This window comes from Petaurus breviceps, unplaced genomic scaffold (assembly GCF_028583685.1).
Source record: "Petaurus breviceps papuanus isolate PSGF00001 unplaced genomic scaffold, PetGlider_PUasm1.0 90994, whole genome shotgun sequence".
Classification (NCBI taxonomy): domain Eukaryota; kingdom Metazoa; phylum Chordata; class Mammalia; order Diprotodontia; family Petauridae; genus Petaurus; species Petaurus breviceps.
Genome location: NW_027187393.1, coordinates 6,776,311 through 6,797,310, shown reverse-complemented (window position 1 = coordinate 6,797,310; position 21,000 = coordinate 6,776,311). Strand labels below are relative to the sequence as shown.

Sequence of the window (21,000 nt, the reverse complement as noted above, 5' to 3'; positions counted from 1 at the left end):
CCAGCCAACGCAGGAACGCTAGCTTGGCTTCCGCTTCCTCTTGCTCCACCCCTTCCTGCTACATCAGCAAGTCCAACGGGGCATGGAAGATCTTTAAATCCCATAACCCTTACAGATGGACGAAGTAATCTCCCAAGCTCCTTTCATTGCTGAGATTCTGTGATCCCCAATCTACCAAAGCATACTTTGCACAGATTCAGTTACAGAATGTTCCTTAGAGAAACAACAGACAATTTAAAGAGCTGGTGGAATATTCAGTGCTCATGGATAGGCTGTGCCAACAGAGTTAAAATGGTAGTACTACCAAATTTAATTTATACTTTTAATGCTACACCAACCAAATTACTAAGGGTAAACTTTATGGAAGTGGTGAAATTATAGCAAAGTTTACTTGGAAAAACAAAAGATTTAGAATATCAGTGATGAAAAGAAATAGGTATGAAGAGTTAATTACATTTCTAAACCTCAAACTAGTAGAGGAGTAGTCATCAAAGCCATCTGGTATTAGATTAAAAAAGAACAGTGGATCAACGGAATAGGCTAGACAAAGGAGAATCAGAAACAATAGAATTCAATAACTCAGTGTTTGATAAAGTGGAAAACATAATTTACTTAGTAAAAAATGCTTTATTTGATAAAAACTGCTGGGGAAACTGGAAAGTAGTCTGGCAAAAATTAAGCTTAGACTAACACCTTATATAATTTTCTGCAATAAATTTTAATTAGATATATACATACAACCTTAATATGGAATATCACACTATAGAAAAATTAGAAGAGAATAAGATGACATACCTCTCACATCAGTGGATAGGAAAGATATTCTTAACCAAATGAGATAGAAGTAGTTACAAAAGATAAAATAGAAAACTTTGGTTATGTGAAATTGAAAAGTTTGTGAATAGATAAAATTAATGCTCCTATCATAAGAGATGTAGTCGAATGGGAAGAAAAATCTTGGTATCAAATTTCTCTGATGAGGGTTTAGTATTCAAGACGTATAGACATTTAATAAATATATATAGGATTAATATCCATTCCCCAATAGATAAGTGATCAAAGAATATGAATAAATAGTTCTCAAAAGAAGAACTATATGAATGAAAGAATGAATGTTCCAAATCACTAATAATAAGAGAAATGCAAATCAAAATAACCATGAGATTTCACTTCATACATTGTAAATTGGCAAAGATAACAAAAAATGGCAATAGTCAGTTTTAAAGGGATTGTGAAATGAAAGGCATGTTAATACATTGTTAAGAGCTCTGAAATAGTCTAACCCAGGGGTGGGGAACCTGCAGCCTCGAGGCTACATGTGATCCTCTAGGCCCTCAATTGTGGCCCTTTGACTGAATCCAAACTTCCCAGAACAAATCCCCTTAATAAAAGGATTTGTTCTGTAAAACTTGGACTCAGTCAAAAGGCCGCATCTGAGGACCTAGAAGGCCACATGTGGCCTCAAGGCCACAGGTTCCCCACCTCCTGGTATAGTCCTTTTGGAAAGAAGTGTGGAATTATTCACATAAAATGGCTACAATATCTAGACCCTTTTGAACAAGATTTCATTATCGGGCTTATACCTCAAGGAAGCTATTAATAAGAAGAAATATAGTAGCACTTTTTGTGATAGCAAAGAACTGGAAACAAAGTATATGTCCATCAATTGGGAAGGTTAAATAAATTGTGGCATCATGAATATAGTGGAATTTTACTATGCTATAATAAATGATGTGTATGATAAATACAGAGAATCATGGAAAGATTTACATGGACTGATATAGAGTAAAATAATCAGAGCCAAGAAAACAACACATACAGTAACTATAATAGTGTAAATAGAAAGAATAGCCATACAACAAAAAAATGAAAAGTAAATGCAACAAAATTATAAAGATCAAACAGTACTCAATTGAAGAGATATGAGAGGACATCCGTCTACAGATATTGCACATGTTATGTTTTTGGACTTAATCCATGCTGGTGTTTTTTCCTCGTTAAGAAAAATACTATTTGTTGTATGGGATGACTGGGAGAGGAGGGGGAAAGATTTGGGGGATAAGTATGATGATATAAAAGACTGAAGATATAAATAAAAACTTATTTCTTAAAAAAAGGAACCTTTTTCAAGGCAAGGTTTATTTCACTTGTCTTTATATTCCAACTGCCAAGCACAATGCTTGGCATAGTAGTCCCTTAATAAAAATGTTTTTCTATTAAAAAAAAGATTTTATGGTCCTTTCTAAAAAATCTACACATGGTTTATCTTTAGTAGAAGGTTCAGTTGTGAAGGGAAGAGAAGGCTAAAATAGGCTGTTTACTTGCAGCTCGTGTCTTATGGTTTTGCCCGAATTCCTGCTAAGAATGATTCCTCAAAAGGGCACATTCTGCATAATGTTCCTTTTACCAGCATCACTTGTTAACCTAACCCCATTATCACATTACAAAACCCTACTATGATATCATTTGGCCTTTCACTTGAGATGCAAGTGGGTTAGTCAGCAACTACTCAAGCTGGCATTTGAACCCTAACCTTAGCTCCTACAGGTGTTAAGTCTCCTTACTGCATACAAAATTGGTTCTGTGGGAGGCGGCTAGGTAGCACAGCGAGTAAGAGCACTGGCTCCAGTGTTGAGAAGACCTGGAGATCGATTCCGGGCTCAGACACTTAGCACCCACCCAGAAACACCTGGCTGTGTAACCTTGAGCAAGTTACTTAACCCCAATTGCTTAGGGGCGGCCAGGTGGCTCAGCGAGTAAGAGCACCAGCTTCAGTGTCAGGATGACCTGGATCAAATCCGGGCTCAGATACTCAGCACCACACCCAGAAATAACTGGCCGTGTTACCTTGAGCAAGTTACTTAACCCCGATTGCTTTAAAAAAAAAAAATTGGTCCTGTGGAGCTAATATCTCATGATATTATTTTGTCTGACTGGTGTGTTCAAGAAAACAGTCAATATTAGGTGAAGTGTGCCTGTATTTATAGTCTTCCTACCAGGAATGAGAGGAAGCTTGATTGAAGTGGAAAAGGTATTGGATTTGGAGTCAGAGAATCTAGGTGTGAATCTGGATTTTGTAACTTAACTATCTCTGTGACCTTGGGCAAATCATTTAACTTCTCTGGGTATTAATTCCTTATCTTTGAAGTGAGAAAGGACCTCTAACTTTTCTTTCCAACTCTAAATAATATAATCCTATTAACTCGGTGTTGATAATTTATTATAACACCTTATGTTGTCATTGTTTTATAGATCCTCACTTCAGTTCTTTGAGGCAAAAGTAGATCATTTGATGAATGAAGGAATGACTTCAGTAGACTAAGTGACCTGCTTATATTTATCTGTCTTAGTAGTGACGGGAGTCAGGACTAAAATCCAGATCTTCTGATACCTGAGTCTCCTTGCTTTGAAAGGAGTAATAATGCAACTATCTGAGTCTGGCTTTCTTAGAGTATTCATATTGGCACTAAAATGACCACTAACAAGACAATGCAGTAGAAAGAATTCTAGGAGTCAGGAGAACTCAGTTTTGAGTTCTGGTTCTCCCATTAAGCTTTGTGACTTTGGGCAATTTATTTAATACTTTTATTCCTCAAAGGATTATTTAGGATCAAATGAGATTGTATATGTAAAGCACCATCTAAATGTAAGCTGTTACTAGATACAGGGTTTGCTTTATAAATAATGGTCATTCAAGATCAAAAGCCTTTCTTTATCTTTCTATTTCTCAAACAGGAAATCTCTCCACTACTCTCTATGGAAGCTATGGTGTTTGTTACAGAAGATAGAAAATTTTCCCAAGAATCCACCTTCCCCAACACGTACACTTTTGATTTGTTTGGAGGTGTAGACGTAAGTTTGTTTTGGTTTCTTGGTATAAGGGTCTGTGTAACTGTTGGATATGAAGACATTTCAGAATTTCATTTGAGAGAAACCATTTTGAGCTCACATCTTTTAAATATGAATAGCTTTAGTTACAGGTTTTTGGACAGCGCAAATACATACCATTATAGAAATGATCTTGCTCACTATTTAAAGTAGTTAAAAATCTCTATTCCCATCTCTGCATATTGAAATCCTTCCCTTCTTTCAGGGCCCTACTCAAGATACCACCTGCTGGGAAACCTTCCCTGATCCTTCTGCTAGAAGTACTCCCTTCTCCCCCTCCCTCCCTCTTCCCCCTTTCTCTCCCTTCGTCCCTCCCACTCTGTGTCTCTCTCTCTCCCTCTCTCACGTTTCTCATAGCACTTTGTATGTATTTCTCTTTTGCTTTTAACACATTTTGTTTATTAATTTTTGTATGCATTTTAACCCCTCTATTAGATTGTATTCTTCCTTTTGTGTCTTATCGTAGCATTTCACTGTACCAGCAGAACATTTGCTCTGGAAGGTTTTATGAAGCCAGAGAGACTTGTGAGGGAATGAATTAAGTCTATTGTCCTGATACCCGAGGACACTTTACAAAAATGGATAGTAAACAACCTGCTAATTTCTGAGTCCATTTGAAGTCTGTTTAGAATCATAGACTCTGTGGGCTGGAAGAGACCTCTAAAAATCATCCAGAGACAGTTAACATCCCCTGTCTCTGATACGGCAAATTTGTTTCAACCTGAAGACTTGAAATGTTTTCCAGGTGCTCTTCTCACTTGTGGAGCTTCATTTTCCTCTTAACAAAATTCTCTTCTCTCTAATTTGAGTGTCTTTCTCCTGGAATGGAAAAGACAACAGCTAAATAGGAGTTAAGTGTTCTGTCATTCAAATTAACAAACATTTATCAAGTGTTTGTTATGTGCAAGGGCCTTCTGATGGGACCTAGGAAGACAAAGATAGATAAAAAACACAGATCCTACTTTTAATGAGCTTACACTTTAATTTAGGGAGGGATGGAGGGGATGGATGTGTATACAAATAACCATGATAAAAGAAAAGTGGCATGGTAAGGTAGATAGAGCACTGAACTTGGAGTTAGGAAAACCTGGCTTTAAATTCTACCTCGTGGGCAAGTCACTTAACCCCTTTGGGCCTCGGTTTCCTCATCTGTAAAATGAGAGGGTTGGACGAGGTAGCCTTTGAGGTGGGAGGGGGGATGATGAAAGGAGAATTTGAAAAGTGTAAAGGAGGGGTCCCCAAAAAATACTGTGAGAAATTTGAGGAGGGAAAGATCGCTTTCAGCAAGTGTTCTATATCTTCTTATGTGTGCTGAAATGGAGATTACAAAGCCCTAGTCAGTTAAAAGTCTTTGAATATTTTAAAGTATACTTAAATCCAGGATCTGACTATACCTAGAATTTTTTCCTTCCCAGTTATCAATTCCAATATTACATTGTCACCTTCTCATTTGCTGAGCAAATAAAAGTAAATACAGAGCAATTTTTAGGGGAATGGCACTAACATCTGAGGAGATTGGGACAGGTCGCATGAAGGAGGTAACGTTTGAGGGAAGTCTTAAAAGGGTCACAGGGATTCCGAAAGGCAGAGGTCAAGGGAGTGCATTCTAGGCATGGGGGATAGTCTGGGAAAAGGCATGGAGGTGGGAGATTGAATGTTATATATGAGAAGTAGCAAATTCTCCAAAGATTATGGTCACTTGATTATCAGCAATTAGTTTTTCCTCAGTGGTAAGATAGTCTGGTGTCTTTAGAAAGCTTATCCCCTCCATCCCACCTCCCATTCCAGTTGTGCACTTTACACTTTAAGAGATAAATTGTTAATTAGGCAAGCCAAGAGTTTATCAGATTCTCTACTTTTAGCAGAATTAGACTTCTGACTGATATTCAGAACACTGAAGTCTTTCATTTGCTATTGCTGACATCCTTATAAAATCTCTTCAATTTATCATATATAGTTTAGAGGTCAGGTTTTTATTGACTCTTAGAGGGAAAATGTCCCTGGGTTTATGCTGAAGGAAACAAATTATTCTTTCCTGGAGAAAAGAATTTTTCATGTTGTCATTTAATTATTAGGTCTTTTGGAAGATTTATATTGGGTATGGGACCATTAACTTCATTTTCTTATTTTAGTTTTCAGTTCTAGAAGCCTTTATAATGGCACCAAAAAGAAGGAAATGACTAGAACATCCTTTGCAGATCAGTAATTCTTACAGCTTCTCAGTCAAGTCGGGGTCACTTTGCCACTCCAGCTGGGGTTTGGTGGTGGCAAGCGATTGCTTAGGAAATGGCAACTTTGATAAGGATAGTGGGTTTGCTGCTAGTGTTCTCTCCTATTTTTGTTGTTCAGTTATTTTCAGTCATGTCTGATTCTTTGTGACCCCATTTGGGGTTTTCTTGGCAGAAATACTGGAGTGGCCTGCCATTCCTTCTCCAGCTCATTTTACAGATGAGGAAACTGAGGCAAGCATAGTTAAGTCACTTGCCCAGGGTCTGAGGGCAGATTTGAACTCAGGTCTTCCTTACTCCAGGCCTGTGCTCTACCCACTGTGCCACCTAGCTGCTCCATTCTTTCCCACAGAGTTGTACTATTTTAAAATCAGAATAGCTACGAGGTGCTGGTGGGATTTCTCTTCCAACCCCTAGGCTTCTGGACTGTTTTCTCAGTACCACCCTGATAAAGGCAGGATGATGTAGTGGAAAAAAACCCTAGTCTTGTAGTCAGGAGGCCTAGATTCTAGTTCTGGCTCTTTAATTAACTAGTTGTATGACTTTTGTCAATATACTTTCCCTCTGGGTTTCAGGCTCCTCACCTCTAAACACAAAAGGGTTAGATTAGGTGACCCGAGGTCTCTTCCACCTCTTTATATGCTATGATTTGTAAAATGTTTTGCCCCAGTTATATATAGAACAGTCACTGTGAATTACATCAAGGGCAGAAAAACCATTGAAATTTTAAGTAGTAAAGGTCACATCAATAAACTCTCCTCCCTTAGGCAGTTGCTTACATAGCAGTTGCTTTGAAATATGAAGCACTTAAAATATCACAAAGTATTAGCTTCATTTTTGTATGCTGTCAGAGTTTGCCTATGTCTTAAGAGCCAGCAGGGCATGTGAAGATTACTTAAGTCCTCTGGTTAGCTGGGTGCTATATAGAGCCTAAAATTGGTGGGCTGTTCCATGGTACTGATGGGAGTCTTCTTTTGTTTTTTTTGGGTTTTCTTTTCCATATATAATATGCTTTCCTCCTGGCGCTTCATTAATTCCAAACTTCTGAGTTGTATATCTTCAACTAGCCCCATGGCAGTTAGAACTGAACACAATTAGAGAGAGGAAAGGGGAAGAAGGGAGGAAACACTAACACCAATTCATAGAATATAGCACCTTATAGCTATCAGGGACCTTAGATATCATACAATTTCCCCATTTGACAGAAAAAGTCATTCGAAGCTTACTGAAGGTCATGTGGTCGCCCACTCACAGAGCTGGGATTAGAACGCTAAGTTTAGTGCTCTTCCCATTACGATGAAAATGTGTCATTGTTTAGAGGGTACCTTGCTCCTACAGGGCTGTAGCAACATTTCAAGCTAGCTGTCCTGGGTTTATTCTTTGCCTTAGCCCCTTAATACTATATTGGTCTCACCAGAATTTCCCACATCAGCTCTGGAATTTGGGCCTTTCCCCAGATCGGTATGTACTTCTCTGACCTTCTTTCGGTAGACCCTTTCTTGCTGAGCCTACTTGCTGAATCAGCTGCCTGCTTTTGAACATACTCTCTAATGTTAGTCTGCAATTAATTGCCACAGCTTTCTCTCATCTCGGGGTTTTGGGGCTGCTTTGCTAAATCCATCTTTGGAGCAATCTCAAGAATGTTGATTTGTCTTCTAGAGTGGAAGTTAAAATTCTGAGCCCAAGGAATTTGTCTGAGTTAAGCTGAAGTTTTTCTGTTACCTGAATGGGGAATAGTGCAGAAACAAATCTTGTTGGTTCATTTATTATTACATGTGTACTAATGTGAACATTACTTAAGTCCTCTGGTTAGCTGGGTGCTATATAGAGCCTAAAATTTGTGTACCTAATATTTGTACTAAGCTCCTACTATGTTCAGTGTGCCAGGCCCAGGTGGGGATACAGAGATGAATAAGATGCAGCCCCTGCTTTCAGAGAGGTTATAGTCTGTTGGGGGCAAGAAAACATATAACACATAGAGCTGTGATAACAGATTAAAACATGACAAGTGCAATTTAAAGGGACACAATACGAGAAGGTCAAGGAGGGAACTGTTACCTAGTCCAGCCTTACAGGCAGAGCCAGAGACAGCCTTATAGAAGAGGTAGCATCTGAGCTTAAGGCTGGAGAAGGATGTAAGTAGGGAGCGAATGGTGATTTTATAATTACAGTTGACAGTGCAGAGTATATTCCTTAGACCATAATTGTAGCATTGTATATCACTGTGAAAGCAGAAATGAGAACTTATGGTAGGGACCATAGAAATAATTTAGTCTCAAATATCCTCACTTAATAAAGGAGGCTACTGAGGTACCTGGCGAGGCAGTGACCTACCTAAGGCCATCCATCTTATTTATTGGTAGAGTCAGGACTAGGACTCACCTGTTCTGATTCCCCTTATTAGTCATATAGTCTTGGGCAAGTCACTTGACTTTTATGAGCCTTGGTTCTGTCATTTGTAAAATTGAAGATATTTTTCTCTGCTCTGCTTCCCTCATCGAGTTGTTATGAAGATGAAATGGCATAACAGATCTAAAAGTATAAACTGTAAAACATGAGACAAATGTGATGGATAATTGTTATTTCGTTGTGCTGCCTCTTGTGGCCTGGATGTGTGTGGGAGGGTCTTAAAAGCCTTGGGAAGAGCAGATTGAGCCCTGAACTGACACAGACGACACTAGGCCATAACTTGTACTTTGAAATGACTTTGTAGATTTAATTCAATTCTTTTTTCAATAGCTCCTTGTGGAAATTCTTATGAGACCTACACTTACTACTCAGAAAAAGAAACAGAAAAGTAAGTGAGCCTGCCATTGTCTGTTAAGCCCTTGTTTGTTGTGCTTTCCCCCATATCAGTTTTAAAATCCTAATACCCTTAGCCTCTGTGATTCTCTGGGAGAATTCTGGTCCTGTGTTAGGAAAAATTCATTGCTCTTAAACCCCGTCTGTATTTCTTAGGAAAAGAAATTGTTGTTTTGATATTTAATGGTATTTGTAGGTAATAGGATCAACTATTCAGAACTTAAAAGTTTAAAAAAAAAAAGATAAAACTTACCAGTAATTGATTTCCTTTCCCCATAGGTGCAGGTCCTTAGAAGGGATTATGTAGCAGCTGATAGGGCTGAAATATGGGGCAGTCGGTTCCAACTCTTGTACCCCACATGATAGGGAAACCCTGTCCTGTTACCGCTCTTGGAGGGCATAGCATTGTCAGATGTCAGCATTGGCAGACACATGAGATCCTTCAGTCCAGCCCCTTCATCTTATAGAGGAAGAAACTGAGGCCCAGAGAAGTGAAGTATTTTCTCAGAGTTACCCAACAACGTAATGGGAAAGCCAGAACTAAAATTCAGCTTCATGACTCCAAGCCCACATTTCTTTTCACTTTATTATCTACTAGACAATTTACTTAATCAGATTTTCTGCCCCTTCCCTTGTGTTCCCTAAATATACTGGTTAATTGAGGTTTTCTTGTATATTACTATGTACATATACAAAGGCAACATGAGATATTATATAATACCCTGGACCTGGAGTCAGGAAGCCCTGGTTCAGATCTTGCTTCTGACATTAGCTACATGTTACCATGGACAAATCACTTAACTTCTGAGAGCCTCAGTTTCCTTATTTGTAAAATGAGAATAATATGCTTGTAGTATTTAAAACATGTGCTTTTTATGAGATTTCAAGTGAGATAATGCCTGTGCTTTGCTTTGCAAAAAGCTTTGCAGACTTTTAAAGTAAAAAACAACAATGTGGGTTGTTATGGAGGATATAGTTTGGCATAGACTGTAACTCAGCAAGTCATTAAAGTGCCTACTATGTACAAGGCATATGTTCAATGCTGGGGATTCAAAAACAAAGATGAGAGTGTCTGCTCCCAATATTCTACCATAACAAATACAGGTAAGTATAATACAGGATAAGGAATGAATGAGAGGCCAAGGAGACAGTAGATAAAAAAGGTGGGAGCAAGAGCTGTGGCTGTCTTGGAAGGCCTCCCAGAGTAGGTGATACTTGATCTAAGCCTTGGAAGGCAGAAATGAGGAGGAGGATGTTCTAGGCATATAGGACAGCCTGTGTAAATGTGTAGAGGCAGATAGTTGTATTGATAGGGGCTGGAACATAGGGGAATATAAATTAAGACTGAAGAAGTGCATTGGAGCCAAATTGTGGAGAACTTTTCACACGCTAGGCCCAGGAGTTTGTATTTTGTCCTAATGGCATTGGAGGCATTGATGGCTTTTGAGCAGGGGTGTGACATGTCAATCCTCTGACCATGTTCCATCTTAGAAATGAATCTGAGGTGAAACAAGTATCTTTATAACAAGGTTTTATGGTAGCTCCTTTTTAGTTTGCACATGGAGCTAAGAGTATGTTCAGATCAGTGCTCAGTTTCTCCTAAAGGAAGATGAGACTTGGAATGAAGGTTTTAAGTGGTCAGAGTGTTCCCTGGGGTGTGCTCTGCTGAAAGTCTTATTTTGACCACGTGGAATGGCTGAAGGATTGAGTAATGGGTTTGCTTTCCAGACTAGCAGAACAATTAAGGCCTGTAAGGCTCGTTTCCTGTTTCAGCTTATTTTAGACAGATTTTTTTTTTTTTTTACTAGCACAGGGTTTCCTAAAGAAGCTGACTTAGTGGAGAGACTTTGAATCACTGGGGCAATTTTGAAGCCTGTTCTTACTGATTGTGAGCACTCCAGTTTTCTTCAAAGAAAGCAGTAGCAGTAATTGACAAGGAAATACCTTATGCTAGAAGTAGCTATCAGCATTCATTTAAGCCTTTCCATTTAGTCCTTTTCCGAATTAAAACAAACACCACACCAGGGGCTGAAGGCAAACTTATTCCTCTGTCGAGTATCCATTTCTAAACAGTCTGAAGTAAACATCACTTTTTCATTTTCATCTCTTTAGACCTCCTAGTCGAATATTTAGAGCTTGCATAGGTCTAGAAGATGGAGATTTGAGAGGAAAAGACCTTAGGTTGTATACCCCAACCAAAAATATCGAATTGTGGAAAGGGGCGAAATTTAGAGAGGCCCTGTGGCAAGGATGCAGTTTTCTTTTTTGGAAGCTCCTTCCTGGTGTTGCTGATACTCTTGAGGAAGTGAGTGGTGCTGTGAAGTGATGCTGGTTTGAGTTTCCGTACATTTTGTGATGTAGGTATTCCCTACCTAACCTCAGTCACTGGTTTTGTAAAAATGACATTACAGGAAGCAGTTAGTTCAAGAGGAATAATATTAAAATTGGAATGGGAAGTTGACTGACTGTAAGGGGAATTAATATTGCAACTTATCACTCATCAGCTAGGTCATTATCCAACTTATTTATATCTTTGGTGATTGGGCAAATGTCATGATGATCTGTTTTTGCAGAGTTACAGTAGAGTCTGTTTAAAATACCTTAAAGATGTTATTGTGAAGTAACATGTCTCAGCCCAGTATTTTGTCAGGTCTGTGTGTTTTTCGACCAGCTCGCTAATGCTCCTTTCTCTAGGAAGTGAAGGCTGTGATAGAAAAGAACAGAAGTTGAGATTTGGTGTCTACCCTAAGAGCCCCATGAATTCCTAGAGGATTAGAATTCTTTATTTCCTTCAGAAGTGTTGGCACAATTAAGAACAAATATTCAGAGAGATTGCCCTACCTGCCATGTAGGCCAAACTCTATCACAGGGTAGTGGTGAGGACAAAAGTTCTGGGATTATGGATTAGGACACTTGGCACAGAATTAGGTATAACTTGTATTAGGTAGAGTGCTCATGAGGATGAGAGAGAGAGAGGAGGGGGGGAAGAATATCTTTTGTTGATCAGTAAGCATTTATTAATTGCCTTCTATATGCTAGACACTGGGGATATGTAGATAAAAATGAAACAGTACCTGTCCTCAAAGTGATAACAGCATGATGCTAGTGGTTACTGGGGTTTGTGCCTATGTTTATTTTAAAATGTGCTTTACTATTCACAGCCATACTTGGCCCCCTCTGGATTTTGAGTTTTGCAGCTGATAAAAAAAGGAAGTTTTATTTTGGTATTATGGTTAACCTTCATCCTTGCCTAGTGTCTTGTTAAAGTGATTGATTCTAGTATTAATAACCAGTTATTTTTTTTTCTTTCAGTAAGTGATGATCTGACTAAGGACTGTTTAAGCATCTTGTATAATACATGTATTTGTGTAAGTATCTATTTTGGGGACCCTGATTTTTGCTTCCTTGATAAATTAGCAAGTAGGACTTTTCTAGTGCTTTGGCCCAAATCAACATGTGGTATTTTTGCAAATTAGCCACTTTATATTTTCAAGACACATCAAAATTCACTGGAGTCAGTTGATTGGACATTTCCCATGTCTATCAATGAAAGTCCATCAGCTTCCATGATCCATGAGTTTTTATCTTTTTCTTCAGAATATTCCTAACTTGGGAAGATATTGGGAATGTTATCTTGGTCCCTAGTTCTTCAGGGATTCCCATGGTTTTGGCTGATTTATGAATTGTCTTCCTTACTCTGACAGTAGAGTTGTTAAAAGGAAAAACAATGTGAGTGCCTTTGCTTCATCCAAGGAGACCACTAAATGCAAAATAATATAATTGAGTTTATTTACCTTGTTATTATTGCTATTATTACTATTCTTTAATGATACTGTGCATTTATAGAGTTTTGCAATTTGCAACATGTATTACTTCACTTGATCCTTGCAAGACAGGCAAGGCTGTAATTATCAACCCGGTTTTTCAGATGAGAAGATAGGGGTTAGAAAGGTACGGTGTCAGGGGAGGCTAGGTGGCAGAATAAATAGAGCACCGGCCCTGGAGTCAAGAGGACCTGAGTTCAAATCTGGCCTCAGACATTTGACACACTTGTTAGCTGTGTGACTTTGGGCAAGTCACTTAACCCCAATTGTCCTCCAAAAAGCAAAAAAAAAAAAAAAAAGGTACAGCGTCTAACCCCATGTCATATAACTTAGTGGCAGATCCTGGAGTAGAACCCAGGCCTTAGGAGTACTTTCAGTACTCCTTCAGTACTTTTGGCCGTTCTGTCACCTTATGTTGTACTGTCTCTCTTCTTGCTGGCACCCTAAGTGTTTAACTATAATCCTTAAAGATGTGTACACTTCATTAATACTTTTGACTTTTGGCTATCTGCTTAATTTAATTCTATTTCCTAGATTGAAACATATTTTCCATTTGAGAATTCTCATGAACAGAATTTCTTTATTTACACATTTGAGTAAATCTTAAAAGATTTCAGGTGTCCTTGACACATGGAATTGTTCCTGTATCTTGTTTGGAGGAGAACTAAAGAAAAACTAACAGCATTACAACCTTGATATAGGACTCTGCCTGAGGATAGCAGTTTTTTATATTGGAGGTGTTATATTTGTTTATATATTCATATATATGTTATATATATACATATATTTATATATATGTTATATTTCATGGGCCTTGAACTTGATCAAGCAGGGAACATTCTATTCACAGTGTTGAATGATAAGGAAGTACATGTATGGCATCCTAGCTAAGCTGGCCATACTTGTTTGCAGCATAGCCCAAGTACATGTTGGTAGAATTGACCGTACATACTAGCAAGAGTATGTTGGCATCACCAGCTTTTATCCAATGTGGCTGTACTTCAGCCAACATTTTTTGTTTCCTTTTGACAGACTGATGGAGTTACAAAGCGTCTGGCAGAAAGAAATGACTTTGTCCTCTTCTTGTTTACACTGATGACAAATAGGAAGACATTTTTGCAGACAGCAACCCTCATCGAAGATATTCTGGGTGTTAAAAAGGTGAGTTTTGTCTCAAGACTGAACACCTAGTTGGGGTTGATCTTAGACTACAGTATGATGCTGAGGTAATTTATTCATTTGTCTTTTCATTCAGCATCCATTTATTGAGTGTATAATACACTATGTGCCTCACACTGTACTGCGCACTGAAACTTGGCTGGATCAGAGGTAGCTAAGACATGGTTCGTGTTCTTAGGATACTTGCGCTCTAGCAGAAAGGCTATGCCACTCACACACTTTGCTAGGTCGGACAAAACTAGCCAGCCACCATCTTTTAAATGCTTCCTGTGTACAGAGTAGTCTACTGACTGTGACTAGCATGCTTGCAAGCTCTATGATGTCCTGGGCATGGGGGATTCCTGGTGTGAGAGCTCCCTCCAAGAATCTCTGTGACTTAGCTAACAAGTCTTAGGGAAGTGCTTGAGCCTTTGAGAGGTTAAGAGACTCAGGAGCATGGGAGCACAAATTTATCACTGAAACAGACCATGAACTCCATCCAGGAAACCAAGGCAAAGGGAGATTGAATGACTTACCCATGTTTGCAGAACTAGTGTGGGTCTGAGGCTGGACTTGAACTCCAGCTTCCTGATTCCAAATCTAGTGCTCTTGTTATTTCCTCTCTTAACAAGAGAGCCACAAAGAGTTATGTAAGATCAGAAGAAAGAAGGACTACTTTTGTTTCTTTCATTTATATTGGGTAGTTACGTGGCACAGTGCATAGAGTACTGAGCCTGGAATCAGGAAACCGGAGGTCCATTGTGGCCTCAGACACTTAACCCTGGGTAAGTCCTTTAACCTTTATTTACCTCAGTTATAAAATGGCGATAATAATAGCACTTACCTTGCAGGGTTGTTGTTGGGATCAAATGAGATAATAATCATAAAGCACTTACCATAGTGTTTGGTACATAGTAAGCACTGTATAAATGTTAGTTGTTGTTTTTATTTCATGGAGGAGCTGACATTGAAGTTAGCTTTTGAAAGATGGGTAGGGTCACACACAATGCACCAGCCAAACTGAACTAGAAGCTGTTCCCCAAATTCAGAGTTCTGTCTGCTATCTCTGTGCATTCACACAGACCATACCCCAGATTTCTAGAATTCACTTCCTTCTCATCTTCTGCCTTGAAAGGCTCAGTTCAGCTGCTACCACCTCTGTAAATTTCTCCCCAGATGAAAATGTTCTCTTTCTCCTCAAATTTCCTTAAAGTAGTCAGGAACTAGATCATAGGATTGTGAAATCATAGATTTGAAGTTGTAGGCCATCTTGTTCAGCCCTCTCATTTTCTTTTTTTTTTTTAAAGCAATTGGGGTTAAGTAACTTGCTCAGGGTTACACAGCCAGTTATTTTGTGTGGGTGCCAAGTATCTGAGACCAGAACTGATCCAGGGTCTCCCGATGCCAGGGCTGGCGCTCTTACTCACTGCGCCACCTGGCTGCCCTCAGCCCTCTCATTTTCTAAATGAGTAACTGAAGCATAGAGAGGTTGAGTGATGTGCTTAAGGTTTTATAGAAATGAAGTAGCAGAGTTTGGTTGTGGACCCAGGTCCTCCAATTTTGAATCCAGCATGTTTTCCACTGCATCATACTTCTTCAAAAACAAAAAAAAAAGTTAACTAGGATTATAAAAGCAAAGGATAGAGAGGAAGGCCCAAATGGTATTCCAGGCATAGGGAAACAATGTGAGCAAATGGATAGAGGTGGGAAAGTTCTGAATATATACAAGGGATTCTTTAGAACTCTTGTAGTAGAACAGAAAGCGATTAGAGATAAGGCCAGAAAGTCAGTCAACTAGCATTTATTAAGTGCCAGAAACTGTTAAGTGCAGGGAATAAAAAGAAACATAAAAATAGTCCCGTCCTCAGGGAGCTAACATTCTAATAAAGGAGAAAAACATGAAAACTAGGTATGTACAAGTTACTACAGAGTCAATGGAAGACAGACTGAGAAAGGAAGGCAGTAGAAGCCATGATAGTGGGAGGAGAGCACTGGGAAAAGCCTCCTGTAGAAGGAGGAATTTAAGTGAGTCTTGAAAGAAACCAGGGAAATTCCTGAGAAGGAAGAACATTTCAAGGCATGAAGAACAGCCAGGATAAAGGCACAGATAGGAGATGAAGTTTGAGAAATAGCTAGTCAGCCAATAGAGTTACATTTTAGAATGTGGAGAGGAGAGTAAAGAGTAAGAAGACTGAAAAAGTAGCAAGGGAACAGGTTCTGAAGAGCTTTTCTTTTTTAATTAAATTTTTTTTCCCAATTACATGTAAACAAAAATTATTATTTTTTATTTTTTAAAAATTTCTAAATTCTCTCCCTCCCTCTCCTCCTTCCTCCCTGTACAGTAAGCAATTTAATATAGATTATACATGGACAGTCATGCAAAACATTTCCATATTAGCCATGTTACAAAAGAAAATACAGATTTAAAACATAGAATAATAAAGTTTTTTAAAAGTATGTTTCTATCTGTATTCATACTCCATCATTTCTTTCTCTGGAAGCAGATATCATTTTTCATAAGGCCTTCATAATTGTCTTGGATCATTTTACTGCTGAGGATAGCTAGGTCATTCATAGTTGTGATCATCTTACAATATTATTGTTACTGTCTAATTACTATATGATGTTCTCCTGGTTCTGCTTATTTCCCTTTGCATCTGTTCTTGTAAGTCTTCTGAATAACTCTAAGAGCCGACCAGGGGACTGTATGTCTGAGGAAGTAATCAGGGAATCATTAGACTTTGTTCCAATCTGTGCTTAAGGAACGTCACTTTGGCAGCAGGGTGGAGGATGGATTGAAGTAGGGAGAGACTTAAGGCAGTCAGATCAAGTAGAAAGATATTTTAATAGTCTTATTAGCAAGAGATGATAAAGGCTTGAATGAGGCTAGTAACTGTGTGAATGGAGAGAAAATATATGAGAATCATTGTTGTTGTTTTTTAAATTTTTTTAAATTTATTTTTAGTTTTCAACATTCATTTCCACAAGATTTTGAGTTACAAATTTTCTTCCCATCTTTTCCCCTACCCCCCACCCCAAGATAGAAAGCATACTGAATACCCTTTCCCCCAATCTGCTTTCTCTTATATCCTCCCCCATCTCCCCTCTAACTTTCTAGTAGGGCAAGATGGATTTCTATAACCCAGTGCCTGTATATCTTATTTCCTAGTTGCGTGTAAAAAAACAATTTTTTTTTAACATTTGTTTTTATAACTGATTTACAGATTCTTTCCCTTCTTCCCTCCTCACCCACCCCAACTGGGAAGATAAGCAATTCAACATAGGTTGTACATGTGTAGTTATACAAAATGTTTCCATAGTATTTATATTGTGAAAGACTAACTGTATTTCCCTCCATCCTATCCCACCCCCCACTTATTCTATTTTCTACTTTGACCCTGTCCCTTTTCAAAATGTGTGCTTCTAACTACCCTCTCCCCCAATCTGCCCTCCCTTCTATCATCCCCCCTCTTACTCCTTCCTTCCTGCCTTCCTGTAGGGTAAGATAGCGAAATGAGTGTGTATGTTATTCCCTCATTAAGCCAAATTCAGTGAGTGTAAGGTTGACCCATTCCCTTTCACCTTCCTGCTCTTCCCCTCCATTGTAACAGTTTTCTCTTGCCTCTTTTATATGAGATAATTTACCCTATTCTATCTCTCCCTTTCTCCTTCTCTCATTATATTCCTCTCTCACCTCTTAATTTTATTTTTTTAGGAGTGGCTAGGTGGCGCAGTAAATAAGAGCGCCGGCCCCGGAGTTGGGAGGACCCAGGATCAGTTCCGGCTTCAGATACTTAACACCCACATAAAAAACTGGCCATGTAACCTTGGGCAAATTACTAAACCCCAAATGCTTTTAAAAAAAAACAATTTTTTTTTAGATATCATCCCTTCCTATTCAGCTGATCCTGTGCCCTCTATGTATACATGTACATGCATATACACACACTCACATATGTATTTATACACATATACCCTCCTATACATACATATATATGAATGTATGCATATATACATATATATTCCCTTCAACTATCCTCATACTGAGAAGTCTTATGAGTTACAACTATCATTTTTCCATGTAGGAATGTAAATAGTTCAACTTTAATAAGTTCCTTATGATTTCTTTTTCCTGTTTACCTTCTCATGCTTCTCTTCTTGTATTTGAAAGTCAAATTTTCTGTTCAGCTCTGGTTTTTTCATCAAGAATACTTGAAAATCCTCTATTTTTATTGAATGACCATATTTTCTCCTGAAGCATTATACTCAGTTTTGCTGGGTAGGTGATTCTTGGTTTTAATCCTAGCTCCTTTGATCTCTAGAATGTCATATTCCAAGCCCTTTGATTCCTTAGTGTAGAAGCTGCTAGATCTTGTGTTTCTACAATACTCAAATTGTTTCTTCCTGACAGCTTGTAATATTTTCTCTTTGACCTGGGAACTTTGGAATTTGGCTATGGTATTCCTAGAAGTTTTCTTTTTGGGATCTGTTTCAGGAGGTGATCAATGAATTCTTTCAGTTTCTATTTTGCCCTCTGGTTCTCAAATATCAGAGCAATTTTCCTTGAGAATTTCTTGAAGGATGATTTCTAGGCTCTTTTTTTGATCATGGCTTTCAGGTAGTCCAGTAATTTTGAAATAATCTCTTCTGGATCTATTTTCCAGGTCAGTGGTTTTTTCCAATGGGATTTCGCATTGCTTTCTATTTTTTCATTTGTTTGGATCTGTTTTATAGTATCTTGATTTTTCATAAAGTCAGTAGCTTTTATTTGCTCCAGTCTAATTTTGAAGGAAGTATTCTCTTCAGTGAGTTTTTGAAATTCCTTTTCCATCTGGGAAATTTGGCTTTTTAAGGCATTCTTCTCCTCATTGGCTTTTTGGACCCCTTTTGCCATTTGAATTAGTCTATTTTTAAAGGTAGTGGAGTTGGTCAGACCAACTGAAGATTTTTAAGAATGGAAGAACTTAGGCATGTTGTAGGTATCAGGGAAGGAACCTGTAGAGAGGGAGAGATTGGGGATTAGAGGGAGACTAGGGATGATAGGGAGGACAGTTTGCTGGAAAAGATGAGAGGGGGATGAGAGGATCAAGTTGCATTTAGGTAGGTTGGCCTTGAAAAGTGTGACCCTGGGCAAGTCACTGAACCCCAGTTGCCTCATAAAAAATATAACCCCAAATCAAAGACAAAGGGTTAGAAGGACCACCACTTCTTCAATTGATACACGAATGAAAGAGGAAATAGGGCAGATATCTGAGGGATGCAAGATGGGAGGAGGTGCTTTTGGCGGAATGGACAAAGGGCAAGGATTTTAAGAGTAGAGGATAGTGTAGAGTTGAACTGGTTCATTGAGGGTCAAGATAGGGAAAGAGGGAGTGTATAGTCAGTGTAAGAATGATGGCTTGGGAAAGATCTGAGAGGCAGAGGGATGAAAGTCACAGTGAAGAAGAGTGGAGCTATGTATCAATCGTAAGGCTTATGTAAAGATGAAATAATGAAAAGCTTCCGTCAGATAAGGAGTATCAGAGTTCATGAACATGGAAGCAGAATACTTGTGGTTGATGGCAAAATCAAAGCTATGACTGTCACTGTGTGGAAAGATAGGATAGTTCAGATTATGGAGGACTTTGAATGCCAGCCTAATGAGTTTGGGCTTTATTTGGCATCATTAAATGAAAGGCCAGTTCATGAAGTGTCTTGATCTGGGTGGGAATCACTAAATGTTTAACTTTATAATTTTGAGAACTCAGTATTTTAATTCACCTAGGAATGATCAGGAGAATTGGTTCATGGTATCTAAACCCATGAGAGACTAATTTATAAATCAGGATGCCAGTTTACTATGGTAGATATGCCTTTCTAGTAACCCAGATGCCTCTTAGAATGGATTACTTCTAGATGGCTTACCTGCATCCATTTTATATTGTTTCTTAGCTCCAGTTTCATAGGGGACCATTTTCTGACTCTTTACAAATTCTGTGTGCCTCTTGATATGGGGTCCACAGCCTCCTGTGCATGACATCTTCATTTAACAGATTTCCTCTTATTAGTACTGAGGTACACAGAAGGAGCCACCTAGGGAGTATGTGGGTAGGTTGTGGTTATTATTTGATGATAAGAGATCTGTCTACTCCCCTTTCCTAGTCCCCTTTACTCCTGTTTTCCAGCCATTCTCCCATTTCATTGCCCCTGCTGAATTGTCCCTAGGCCTGGTCTTTTGTTCTGGTGTGATGAAGCACAGATGGCTAATTGTCTTGTCCCAAGCTTCATATGAGTGGTGTGTGTGTGTGTGTGTGTGTGTGTGTGTGTGTGTGTGTGTGTGTGTGTATACTCTCCCTTTTACAAAGGGCCCCAGGCCAATCCATTGTACCTTTAATGAAAGGCCTTTATTCTTCTTTACCATTTATTTTTCTCTAGCTTATGAAAAAGGATGAGCAGACAAAGTGGGAGGGGGGGACCTAAAGAGAGGCATCTGTGGTATGGTAGGGAGCACTGGCCAGGGATTCAGAAGACTTTGGTTCTCATGTACCTCTGTCACTTACTCAAACCTTAAGTAATTTCTCTTTACTTCTTTGCCTTGGTTTGGTTTCCCCATTCACAAAATGAGAGGATTGCCCTAAAACCATCCTGGTGCTAATGTTCTGTGACTTTTTTTAACAAAAGTACTTCAGAGTCCCCTTATGTTCATTGGCACCTGAGCAAGGAGGGAAAGGATCATGCCTAGAACCTTATTCTGAAGTGACTAGCTAAGGCACTCACTATTCCTTCATCAACTCTCATCTGTATTGAAAGCCTGCCTAGAACCTACACTTTGATTGTTTTCCCCTTTTTTTTTTAAGCAATTGGGGTTAAGTAACTTGCTCAAGGTTACACGGCCAGTTATTTCTGGGTGTGGTGCTGAGTGTCTGAGCCCAGGATGCGATCTCCAGGTCATCCCAACACTGGAGCCAGTGCTCTTACTCACTGAGCCACCTGGCCGCCCCAATTGTTTTCCCCTTTAAAAAAAATTTAAAAGGTGATATGGATTTTTTTCCTTGCCAGTTTTCCTTTCCAGTCCTTTCACCTTGTACAAAAAATAACAAGAAACAATCCTCCCTTCATGG

General features: G+C 38.8%; 1 protein-coding gene across 2 annotated transcripts in view; it reads left to right on the top strand.

Moving 5' to 3' along the window:
* Window positions 1-21,000, top strand: part of TRPC4AP (transient receptor potential cation channel subfamily C member 4 associated protein) — an 83,273-nt gene that overhangs the window by 11,850 nt on the left and 50,423 nt on the right. For both annotated transcript variants that reach the window (XM_069077591.1, XM_069077592.1), the window contains 4 exons: window positions 3,736-3,852; window positions 8,856-8,913; window positions 12,231-12,286; window positions 13,775-13,903. In XM_069077591.1, the coding sequence (XP_068933692.1) occupies window positions 3,736-3,852; window positions 8,856-8,913; window positions 12,231-12,286; window positions 13,775-13,903 (360 nt within the window). The remainder of the gene's footprint in view (window positions 1-3,735; window positions 3,853-8,855; window positions 8,914-12,230; window positions 12,287-13,774; window positions 13,904-21,000) is intronic.